Here is a 12,016-nt window from a genome sequence, read left to right as displayed (position 1 = left end):
GGGGAGAGGCAAACCAAGAAACAGACTCTTGACCATAGAAAACAAACTGATGGTTTCCAGAAGGAAGGCAGGTGGGGGGGGGGGAGCAGGAAGAAAAAATAAAAGACATGAGGCAGGAAAAGAATTTTCCTCTTGGGTCTTGACCACAAATAAGATTAGGTATCAAAGGTACCAGCTATATGTGGCTGGGAAATAAGAGGGTATCATTTTGAACGCCAAGCAGGAGGTATAGATAATCTCACAGTATGTGGAATGTAACAGGATCTTCCAAAGTACACTGTGGTCAATCAGGAACCCCTATTTTGTAAGCTGGAGTTTCCCATACTTAATGCAGTTTATGCTTATTTCTTTTTTGTTTCACTTAATAATTGGAAGCGTCACTTCATGAGAGGTAGAGGTTTCAAATGTGCAAAATGAAACATAAAAGTACAAGAAGAAAAGGCAAGTGATTTAAAAATTATAGTCTTGGGGTAGGGATGCACCTCTAGGCACGCAATCAAAAGCAAAAGTCATAAAGGAAAAGACTGACATACTTGATTATGTAACAACTTTAAACTTCTGTAGGGCAAAAAAATAGTAACAATTCACCCCAAAATTCAAAGACTAAAAAACCTGCAACGTTTATGAGGGGCTATTACAAATTAATAATCTGAGGGGTGCCTGGGTGACTCAGTTGGTTAAGCGTCTGCCTTCAGCGCAGCCCGGGGTCCTGGGCTCGAGACCCAGCTCAGGCTCCCTGCTCAGCAGGGAGTCTGCTTTTCCCTCCCCTTCTCCCTCTGCCATTCCCCTACCCCTTGTGCTCTCTCCTGCTCTCTCGAATAAATAAAATCTTTACAAAAAACCCCCCCAAAACAAATTAGTGATCTGAGTTTGAAAACCTCCTCAATACAACTAGGTAATTCACAAACATGAAAATAATAGCTAATATTTATTGAGTTTTTCTGTGCCGAGGTAGTAGACTAACTCCTAACATACCTCCATCTCACCCTACATGTATTTATGATTTCCTATAATTTGAATTTGCTGCTCCTCCCATCAAGATACAACGTATATCTACCCATTTCTTGAACCTGGACTGGCCTTGTGAGTTGCTTTGGCCAGGGGAATGTGGCAGAGTAGATGGTGCTCCCGTTTGAGCCTAAGGTTCAGTACACACTTCCACTCTCATGTAACCCTGCCATTGCCATGGGAACAGGTCGCACTAAGTCTCCTGGAGAATGCAAGAGAATGTGAAAGAAAGCCAAGTGGCCCCAGTTTTTGCCATCCTGATTCCCAAAGATATGAGGTAGCCAAGCCAGGATCAGCAGAGCTGCCTACACAACCCATGACTGGTTGTATGTGCAGAATGAGCCCAGTCAAGACCAGAAAAACTGTCCAACAAACATTTGTCAGCAAACATAAACATCTGTCATTTTACTCTTTGGAGATTCGGTTTGTTACATGGCATCATCGTGCCAATAGTAATGGACAGAGTCGGGCAATGTTCAAAGTACTCCCTATTTACTCTCCATCTTAAAAAGATGATGTGAGGTAAGAGCAAATATATATTGGTCTTCGTTCCTGGTTCCTGGCAGTAAGCTCCTAAAACCCTTTTTATTACCTAAGCGATATGAGCACTGGATCATCTTTTGCTGTAACGTTTGGTTTCTGACCCTGGTTCCTGGCACAGGGCTCCTGAAAGCCTTGCAATTTCCTGGGTGATAGGAGTGTCCTTTGCTCTGATAAGTGACTCTGCATAGGCTCCCTGGATAAGGGCTGCTTTCTAGAAGGTCCGAGCCATGATTAGAAACTTGGAATTTTCAGCCCTGCCTCTTCCCCCATTCTCTTAAGAAGGGAGAAGGCTGAAAAGGGAGTTAATGAAAGATCATGCCTACCTCACAAAACCTCCATAAAAATCCCTATGGTAGGGTGTTTGAAGAGCTTCAGTCTGGTGAACAAACCAGGAGGGTGATGTACCCCAACTTCACAGGGACAGAAGCTACCGTGCTCAGGATCCTCCCAGGCCTCACTGTTCATCTCTCTCATCTGGCTGTTCATCTATATCCTTATAATATCCTTTAATAAACTGGTAAACATGTTTCCTGAGTTCTGTGAGCCTCTCTAGCAAATTCATCTAACCCAAGAGGGGGTCATGGGAAGCTCAGATTTATAGCCAATTGGTCAGAAGCACAGGTAACACCATGGACTTGGACCTGGCATGTGGAGTGTGGGGAGCAGTCTTCTGTGACCAGCCCTTAACCGGCGGGATCTGACGGTATCTCCAGGTAGGTAGTGTCAGAATTGAGTTAAAATGTCGGACACCCAGCTGGTGACTCAGAGAATGGCTTGCTGTGGGGGAAAACCTCCACACACATTTGGTGACTGTTTACTGTCAGAAGTGAAGAGTTGTGTGAGTAGTAAAGGGACTCCCAGAAGGGAGAACTGTTTTTCTAATACAGGTGAGTACAATTTTTCCCTCTCTTGTCTCATATCCTACTCTCCTGTGTGAAAGGTATCCCATTCTAGTCACAATGGCCTCTTCAATTTCTCAAACACACCAGGCGCAGTATCAACTTCTCACTGAGCCCTCTCCTGTCAACTCTATAATTTCATTTTCACCAATACTGAATATCCCTCTTTCCTGCTTTACTTTTTGTCCCCTGGCACATGTCCCCATTTAACACACTCTATATTTTCCTTAGTTGTCTCTCCCACTAGAACGTAAGCTCCATGAACACGAAGATTTTTGGCTGCTTTGTTCATTGCTGTACCACTAAAAGTAGAATGTTTGGCACGTAACAACCACTCAAAAAATTTTTGGTGAGTGAAAAATTCAGCCAATTAATTTCAATTTACTGATGAAGAAAAAGACACAGAGAAATTAAATAACTCTGCCTGAGATCACAGTGCTAGTCAGCGGCAGGGACAGGTCCAGAGTATTAGAGCCTAGTCTAGTCTGGTCTAGAGTAGTATACTTACTACCTGCCTTTCTAATGCAGAACTTGGCATATACATATGTACCCAACAAGCATCAATTTCCTTGGTTCTTCATACTTTAATCTTGGCGCTTCTCCTCACAGAAGTTCTCTGCTTTATCTTAACCAAAGAGGTGATAATACTTAAATCTGAGTAAGTACCAGGATGTTTCTATCCAAAACCAGGGGTAAAGAACAACAACAAAAATCCTCCTTTACAACTTTTTAAAATCCATTTTTACAGATAATCTCAGTCCAGGCTTTGACACTTATAACTTAAAATCTTTCTTTCACTGGTATTTTTTTCTAGCACCGTTATCCTAAAATTCTGGGGTTTCTACCTACTGATTTGGGGGGACAACTGCAATTTTATTTCATTCCCGTTAAGATACATAAATATTGTTAAATTTATGAATAACTATAATTGAATTTGTCTGACTTTCTAAGACTTCCTGTGTGAATAAATACGTCAGAAGCGAACAACTTTTTTGGTCTTCAGATCACAAGTCCTGAATTTTCATTAAAGAGTTAAACTCACCAAATAAACTCTCAGAAAAATGCAAGTAAATGCAAATAAGAAAACTTTCCGCTTAAAAACTGATACAGTTTAAAATTATTAAGATGCTCAGTGTTGGAAATGGTGTAGGAAACTAGCACTTACACCCTACACTGGTAAGAGTGTAATTTGGGTGGAAGTTTTTGGAGAAAACTAGGATAGTAATTACCAAAGCCCTGGAAGATGTACATGCCCTTTGATGTACAAATTCCATTGCTAAGAACTTACACTAATGAAATAATTAAGGATTTGGCAAAAGACTTAAGAGTAAGAACGTATATCTAAGCACTATTACTCATAGCAGAAAGTGGAAATAGTTATGTCCAAAAGTGGGATTAATTATCATACATTTCCAAATGGACTACATTGTAACTGTTTATATTATGGAAGGATGTTTATAGTACATAAAACTTATAAAAACATGGTATAATCCCATATTTGTTTTAAAAAAGTGTCTATTTGTAGAAAAGATTTGGGGAGCTATTACCAATTGGTTCTTCTGGATGGGTGGATTGTTTCTTTTGCGTGTGAATATTTTCTAAATTTCCTACAGTGAGCGTGCATTGCTGTCATAATTTTTAAAACCACAGTTCTTTTTTTAATTGAATGAGGAAACTAGGGCCATTATAGCTATAATTTGGACTAAATACTGTTGAGTCATCTTTCTCGTTTGTTTTTTTGACAATGCCATCCATCCCTCACTCTACAGTATACATCAGATTTTGCTTGGCTCAGATTCTGTGCAATCTGGTTGAGAAAGGAGGGGAAATTTGCCTGGTTTAATTGCTTTGGCAACAAAAGTTGAAAGAAATCTTAAGTATCATTTAGTCCAGTCCTTTTCATTTTACAAAATAAGGAACTTGAGAGAGATCCAAGATATTGAGTGACTTCCTTAAGGTCATACGATTATCTAAACAGCAACTACAACCAGTTTTCAGATTCTCTGTCTCCTTATTCCCAAGAAATTGGCCTAGGATCCCATCAATCCTCCTGGCTGTCAGACTGGCTTTGGGAAGGGGATATAGTAGCTCTGCCAACAGAAAAACACAAAAGAAATCCTAAGTCAGTAAATGAAAACCTAGTTACTCTTAAAACACTAGAACGAACTCCCAAGTGTAGGAAGAAACGGAAAAATTCATCAAGGGAACACACAGGGCCTTCCACGTTGTCTAGTATTGACTGTTTTTTGGAGGACACAGTTTGAAACAAAGATTCTGTGATTAAGTCACTCACAAGTGCCATAAGTTAATGATTACTACTGCTATATATGTTGATTAACTTCAATATTATGCTGTTAAGTAACAAAATAATTGATACCTTTAATTGGTTACCAGCTTCTAATAAGATAATTGCATGGCTTTTTATAAATTTATTTTCTTCTACGCATAAACAAAGAATCTGAATAACACATATTAGTGGTTCTCAAAATGTGTTCTGCAATCCTTGGGGTAGGAATATGGGGAGGGTCCTTGAGACCATTTCAAGTCATCTGTGAGGTTAAGAGTACTTTATGATAATAGTATGGTATTATTTACTTTTTTCACTTGGTGGACATTTGTACTGATGGTAAGAAGCAATGGTAGCTGAAATTGTAGGCTCCTTAGAACATGTCAAGGTAGTGGCACTGAACTGTCTTAGCAGTCATTGTATTCTTCACTGCCACTGACTCATGCTAAAAATGTCAATTTCACTTTCATGAAATAGTAAAAGATTTAATTTCATTAAATCTCAATCACCGAATGATATGTGTGGCAAAGCATGCATAAAGCACTTCTGCTCTACACTTGAGCACAAAGAATGTCCAGATGATCTGGTTGCCCAAATCAAAAGCACTCGTGCAACCGATTAAATTGTGCGCTGAAATACCTGCTTTTCTCATGGAACACTATTTGTACTTGAAAACATGAGTGACAGACAAGCTATGACTGATCAGACTAAAGTATTCAGCAGAAATTCTCTCAAAAATGTAACAAAATGAGCCTGTCACTTCGAGGAACTGATAGTATTTGTTACCAATAATAAAATTTCATCTTTCAAATGAAAATTAGAATTTTGAAAAACCGTATCTACCACTGTGAGCTTGCCAGCTTCCTAATACTTCAAGACATTTATGATGGGGTGGACGATGATCTAAAGGAATATGATTTGATATTGTATAATGTAATGTGTCAACATTAGGAAGATCTGTATAACATAGTGTACTGCTATTTTCCAAGTAACCAATGTTTGATATTAGAATATTACGTATGTGTAAAAGATCCATTTTAAAATCCAAGACAGACATGTGGATTCTAATGTAACAGAATAAAAAAAGTACATTGATAGTTTCATATTTCACATTGCAACTAATCTTTACAAAACTACCACTTGTGAAACTTTGATATGATTTTCAAAGCATATCCATGATTACTTTTAAAAAGCTGTTAAATACTCCTGTTTTTCTAATTACATATAAGTGAGAGGTGGGATTTTCTTCTTAAACCAAAACAAAACAGTGTAACATATCAAATGCAGAAGCAGATGTAAGAATCCAGCTATTTTCTATTAAGTCACTAATTTGTTTCACACAAGTGTAAAACAATGCCACTCCTAGGATCGTTTTTATAAAAAACAAAAACAGAAATCAAATGTTGGAGACGATTGATGGAACTCTTGTTCACTGCTGTCATGACAGGAATGTAAAATGTTACAGGTGCTGTGGGAAACATAGTGGTTCCTCAAAAAATCAAACACAGAAATACCGTACAGATCCACTAATTCTAAGTATATATGCCAAAGAACTGAAAGGAGAGACTCAAACATATATGTGCAAATCTATGATCATAGCAGTATTATTCAAAATAGCCAAAAAATGCAAACAACCCAAATGACCATGGAAAGGTGCACAAACAAAATGTGGTATATCGATACAATGGAATATTATTCAGCCTTAAAAGGAAGGAAATTCTGACCTAAGTTACAACATGGATGAACCTTAAAAACATGCTAACTCAAATAAGCCAGTCTCAAAAGAACAAATACTGTATGATTCCACTTGTATGAGGTACCTAATACAGTCAAAATCATAAAGACAGCAAGAATAGTGGTTACCAGGCATGGGAAAGAATATAATGAGGAGTTACTGTTTAATGGGTACAGAGTTTCACTCTGGGATGATGAAAAAGATCTGGAGATGGATAATGGTAATGGTTGTATAACTATGTGAGTGTTCTTAATATCACTGAGTTATGTATATCTTACAACCATAAAAAAAATAAAACTGAAGAAAAAAAAAAAAAAAGAAAGAAACCAAACCACAATTCCACTTTCTTACTGATGTGTTTGGAGTTTTGGAAAACAGTTATTTTTCATTAAAAATGTTATTTGTGCAGGTAATGAGTTTATTACTGTGTTTTTTTTTAACATAAACTAATACTTTAAAAATCCCCTAATTTTCGGGGTGCCTGGGTGGCACAGCAGTTAAGCGTCTGCCTTCGGCTCAGGGCGTGATCCCAGCGTTATGGGATTGAGCCCCACATCAGGCTCCTCTGCTAGGAGCCTGCTTCTTCCTCTCCCACTCCCCATGCTTGTGTTCCCTCTCTCACTGGCTGTCTCTATCTCTGTCGAATAAATAAATAAAATCTTAAAAAAAAATTCCCTAATTTTCATTTATGATATGGTAAATATGGATAGTTATAACCAACATAACAAAAGCTCTTAGGTCCTCAGTAATTTTTGCAAGGTAAAGGGGTCCCAAGACTAAAAAGTTTGAGAACCACTGTCTTATACAAAGTTTATTCTCTTCTCACACCTGCGTTATGTGAGTATCTTCGTTTGTTGGGATAACTGCATTCGAAGCTGTATCACTTGCAGCCTGCAGACTAAAACGACAGTGTGAAATATGGTAAAAATCATCACATTAACTCTTTTTAAGTGCTACTGTCCCCTGGATGCACCAGAATTACAGAGACTGAGCAACAGACAGCCCCACACAGATGAGTGGCCATACACAATAGAAAACTGTCAAAAAGCTTAAATGCTGAACATTTTCCAAAGTAGTTTTATAAGTATCTAGCAAGAAACACATATTTCCTTTTTTTCTGTTGGATCTTCATTAGGATTTACAGTACAAGGCTGGATTTGGGGATGGGGGTGGTAGAGGCATTGTTTCCGAAAACCACTTCATCTAGTGCATCCGTGCAAAGAATTTAATTCTCTCACCATCTTGCTACTGGTCTGTGGCAGAGGGGTGTGGCTTGGGAGCTAGGAAGCAATCCAAAACAGCAGCTGAGGCTGCCCCAAGCCGTGTCCAAGCAATAATTTCCTCCATTTTGGGCCAAGTCAATTTGCCCCAGCAAGAGGCCGGATGTTTTATGGGGAAGAGGTAAATAAAAAGGAAATTAGAAAGCATGGACGGAGATAAGCAGCAAAACCATAACGGTCTCATCGTGCATGTTTGTTAAACGATTTGTATGCTAATGATGTGCGTGAGGGGCAAATTAGAATTACTATTCCTGAGACTACAGCTGCCGGCACTTTTAGTAAGAGGTCTGCAGTTCTGGCTGGGGGGCGGAAGTCAAATGATTTTCTTATCCGAGCCATTTTTCTGCATTCATTTTGGGGCAGGCCTGTGACCAGTCTCGCGGACTGCAGCTGAGACAGTCCCAAACAAAGGGGAATGGATGCCCTCCCGAGCGAGCGGAGGAGGGAAAGGTGGCCCCAAGTGCCTGCGCCAGGTGTCCCTCAGGACAGAGCATGCGGGCCGCGGGGACAGAGCGTCCCAGGGGCGTCGGAGGGGTGCGCTCGGGAAAGGCTGAGCACAGGCACCTGGCACGGGCAGGACCACGCCCGGCCCACCGTCAAGGTTAACCCGCGCACGGGAGGTACCTGTGGAGGCCTCGCACAGCCGAAAGGCACTGGGCGATCATGGGAGGGCCGAGAGTCGGCGGCGGCGGGCGCGTTGTCCTCTGGTTTGGGGTTGAGGAGGCGGGGCACCGGGGAGCCGAGAGGCTGCCTAGCGGAGGAGGCAACAGCTGTGGCGGCGGCCAGCCCTGTCCGCGCCCTCCCACGTGCGGCAGCCCCACGCCGGCGCCAACTTCGGCCCCGCCCCCCCGACTTGCGCCCCGCCCCGCGCGCCTTGCGCCGCCCGGGGGGCGGTTCTGGCTAGACCCAGTGGCCGCGAGCAGAGCGCGCAGCCGGGTGGGCTGAGGGGCGGCGGCGGCCTGGGAGCCGGGGAAGTTTGGGCGACCGTGGGCAGTTCTGCGATCGGGAGCCAGGCTGAAGCCGGAGGACCAGGGGGCGGGCGTACCGGCCTACGGACGCCCCCGGGCCCACTGCCACTGTTTCGCGTCCTCTCGCCTGGTAAGGGGCTTCTGTCTGGGATGGGTACGTCTCCTCCCGCTCCAGTCGGGGCCTGCACCGCGCACCCGCAGCAAACCCCGTCTGGGCCAAAGCGAGGCCCAGGTACTGAAGGGAGGGAGAAGGAGGTCGATGTGCTCTGGGGAGAAGAAGGGGGAGAAGCCTGCAGGAGATTGAATATCTTCGTTTCTGCTCCTCACCCGCTCTACCCCCCCATTCTTTTTTCACCTTCTGCCCTGGGGCCTTATTTAGTACTTGCAACCCCATGGCCTAAACACTGGGCTCGCCTTTAAAAATAAGCCCAGAAATAATAAACATCCTCGCGGCGGGTACCACACCCAGGCTTTGGATTAGGGAACCTGGGGAACAGATGGATGATGCGATTTAGTGGAAATAAGCCATTAAGGCCGGCTGGCCCTGCGCCACGGTTTAGATGCGATAGTATTCCATGTGAATGAACATGACCGGGAGCTTCCAGCTTGTCCACGAGAGCACAGCTACCGCAGAGAGCGCTGGTCGGTTTGTAGTATCCATCGACTTGGGCAATGATTTTCCGACATGTCTTGATTAAATAGAAATGCCATTTTTATTAAGAATGACATTGAATTGTTGAGCACCCTTTCATTAATCTCTTTCCTCCTCAAGTAACAGTCTAAGCCTACCAAAAGTTGGTGCAGGGTAAATTATGCATACATTTTAAAAAATCTCATGAAACAGAGGAAGATGCTCATTGTAGTCAGCTTCTGAGTCAGCAGTATGAAATCTCCCTCAACTTAGTACTGAGGCCTTTTGGGGATTTCTACACCTGTATCTATTTTCCTGTCCCAATCTGTATCTGTACTATACGTAGTGTTAAGAGACAGTGAGATATTCAGTGAGAGTCTAAGCTTGTGTTCTGCATGTTTTGAGAAAAATTTTACTTTTGCAAGTTTTAACATAATCTAATACTATTGGGTATAATTGAAAATATGTAATGCATTACCATAACAATACTTTGTGTTCTCCTGACTCTTTAAAAAGAAGAATGAAGGTAATACAGGTGTTGTTTTTGCTTTTAACTTTTGATGTAATTTATAACCTTGTTATTTATAACCTTCCTGACCAAGTCTGTAACATAACTTAGATCACTGTTTTCCTTTTTCTCATCAAGGAAAACTGCTTAATCTTTTAAAATGTCATCTATCAAGCACTTAGTTTATGCAGTTATTCGTTTCTTACGGGAACAAAGTCAGATGGATGCTTATACTTCAGATGAACAAGAAAGTTTGGAAGGTAGGCTCCTGCTTTTTATGTTCATTTGTGTTATAATTGTAAACAAGGACTAAAATAGCTATAAGCCTGACTTTATGATCTGTTATAACAAAACTAAAACATTTTATTGCTCTTTCAAGAAGAGAGATTGCATTTCCATTTTCTGAGGCTTGTTTTAATTAACAACACAATACGAGGACAATTGTTCTTTTATTGAACAACTATTACGTGTCAGAACTATGCTGTTCATACTGTAGCGAATTTTTTCTCTACAGTAACTGTTAAGTTAGTATTATCCTCATTTAACATATTATGAAATGAAACCAGATAGATTAAGTGACATAACAGCAAAATGTGGCAAAGTTGAGATTTAAATCCTGGTTTTTACTCTGAAGATCTCATCTCTTCCTAACAGGAAAGCATCCTGTTTAGAATCAATATGTGAAAATACCTTAGTCATCATAAGAGCACTATGTAAAAGTGTAATAATTACATCACAATTAATCTCTGAGAACTTTCTATTTGGGGATTTGAAAATGAGAGGATTTCACTGTTGTTCTGTGTGAGCTTTAAATATGAGATTTGGTAATCCGTAAAGTTGAGCAGGACTGGATGATAGCATCACGTGTTTCCTTAAACACCATCTTTTCTGTTTCACATTTCTGCATTATAAAATTTAAATTCAGCATAACCATAACAGGGTAGAATTCTGCAGATGGGCTTGTGGAGGTTCAATGAGTGTAGCTTCCTTGTGGCCTAAAGACTTAATTATTGCAATGAGATAGTACATTTGGGAGAATTTAATAGATAATAATACAATTTGATTTTGCCATCTTGAAGCTATTTCTCCTATAAAGGGGATACATCTATTAATTTCAATAAGCACTTCCATAGTGAATATGGTTTTAAGAGGTGGGGATGAAAATTGGGCATTTGCTCTAAATCTGCTTGCAATCTGGTGAGACGCTGTCTTTCCAGGTGGCAGTGAGAGGAACAGGTGACACACAGTTGGAGAACATTGCAGTCGGTTCATTTCATATTAAGATCTTTTTGTCCTCTTTGGTGATTAGACTGTGTGAAGATAAAGGTGACTGGTTATCGAAAGAAAACATTGGTTATGGTTGCTCAGTAGCAAACAGATAAATGCAATCATTTAATAAAAGATGTGTCTTTTCTAATCAAAGGTAGTATAATACATACTTCTAAAGGCCAGAAAGAAAATTGAGAGTTTTTTTTAAAAATCAAGATGTTATGTCCTATTTTTAGGATGGTCTTCAGCCAAAAATATGTGCCTTCAGCTGTTTGTTATATATGGCAGTCAGAAATGGTGCCAATTGTTTTTGACCGACCCCTATTTTTGACTCTGCGAGTCTAATTTAATTGAGTATGAAATCATGTGGAGAAGTCTGCCCACCTTCTAGACATTTAAAAAAGCCCTAGAAGAGGAGCCTAAGTTCTAGTACCAGCCTTACCATAGTGGTAAGGTCTTATAGTCTTATCAGCTTTGAGCTTTTTCATCAGATAATGTCACCTACTCCTAATTGTTGTCATCTACGGACATCTGTTTCATGTGGCTCCTGCTCCCTGTCACTCTCTCTAGTACTACTCTGTCTGATTTTTTGGCAATTGCAAGGACCTCATAGATGTTTCTTTCAGTTCTCTCAGCACTCTGTTCCTTGACCTCCTTGTCCTCCAGTGATCTTAACTACTCAGCCGCATGGTCATACCCCACACTAGTGGTTCTCAACACAGGGTGATTTTGCAATGTCTGGAGATATTTTTGATTGTCACCACTGAGGGGCTGGTATTACTGGCATCTAGTGGGTAGAGTCCATGGATACTGCTACACATACCATAATGCACGAGATGGCCCCCAAGAACAAAGTCCAAAATGTCAGTAGTGCCAAGGGTGAGAAAC

At 40.9% G+C, this 12,016-nt stretch overlaps 2 protein-coding genes across 5 annotated transcripts in view; one reads left to right on the top strand and one right to left on the bottom strand.

Moving 5' to 3' along the window:
• The window catches only part of NLN (neurolysin), a 97,976-nt gene extending 89,375 nt beyond the window's left edge, over positions 1 to 8,601 (bottom strand). Inside the window, exon 1 of one of the 2 annotated variants that reach the window (XM_026498879.4) lies at positions 8,377 to 8,601. In XM_026498879.4, coding sequence (XP_026354664.1) covers positions 8,377 to 8,417 — 41 coding nt within the window. In that variant the 5' untranslated portion in view covers positions 8,418 to 8,601. Of the gene's footprint in view, positions 1 to 7,300; positions 7,371 to 8,376 lie in introns of those variants that run through there. The other variant, XM_057307431.1, reaches the window with a different exon arrangement.
• The window catches only part of SGTB (small glutamine rich tetratricopeptide repeat co-chaperone beta), a 42,863-nt gene continuing 38,670 nt past the window's right edge, over positions 7,824 to 12,016 (top strand). The window contains exons 1-2 of one of the 3 annotated variants that reach the window (XM_057307432.1): positions 7,824 to 7,873; positions 9,998 to 10,119. In XM_057307432.1, the coding sequence (XP_057163415.1) occupies positions 10,020 to 10,119 (100 nt within the window). In that variant the 5' untranslated portion in view covers positions 7,824 to 7,873; positions 9,998 to 10,019. Of the gene's footprint in view, positions 7,874 to 8,637; positions 8,851 to 9,997; positions 10,120 to 12,016 lie in introns of those variants that run through there. The other 2 variants (XM_026498886.4, XM_057307433.1) reach the window with 2 other exon arrangements.

Source organism: Ursus arctos, unplaced genomic scaffold (genome assembly GCF_023065955.2).
Source record: "Ursus arctos isolate Adak ecotype North America unplaced genomic scaffold, UrsArc2.0 scaffold_5, whole genome shotgun sequence".
Classification (NCBI taxonomy): domain Eukaryota; kingdom Metazoa; phylum Chordata; class Mammalia; order Carnivora; family Ursidae; genus Ursus; species Ursus arctos.
The sequence above is the reverse complement of the archived record's forward strand: the minus strand, read 5'-3'. Positions and strand labels throughout refer to the sequence as shown.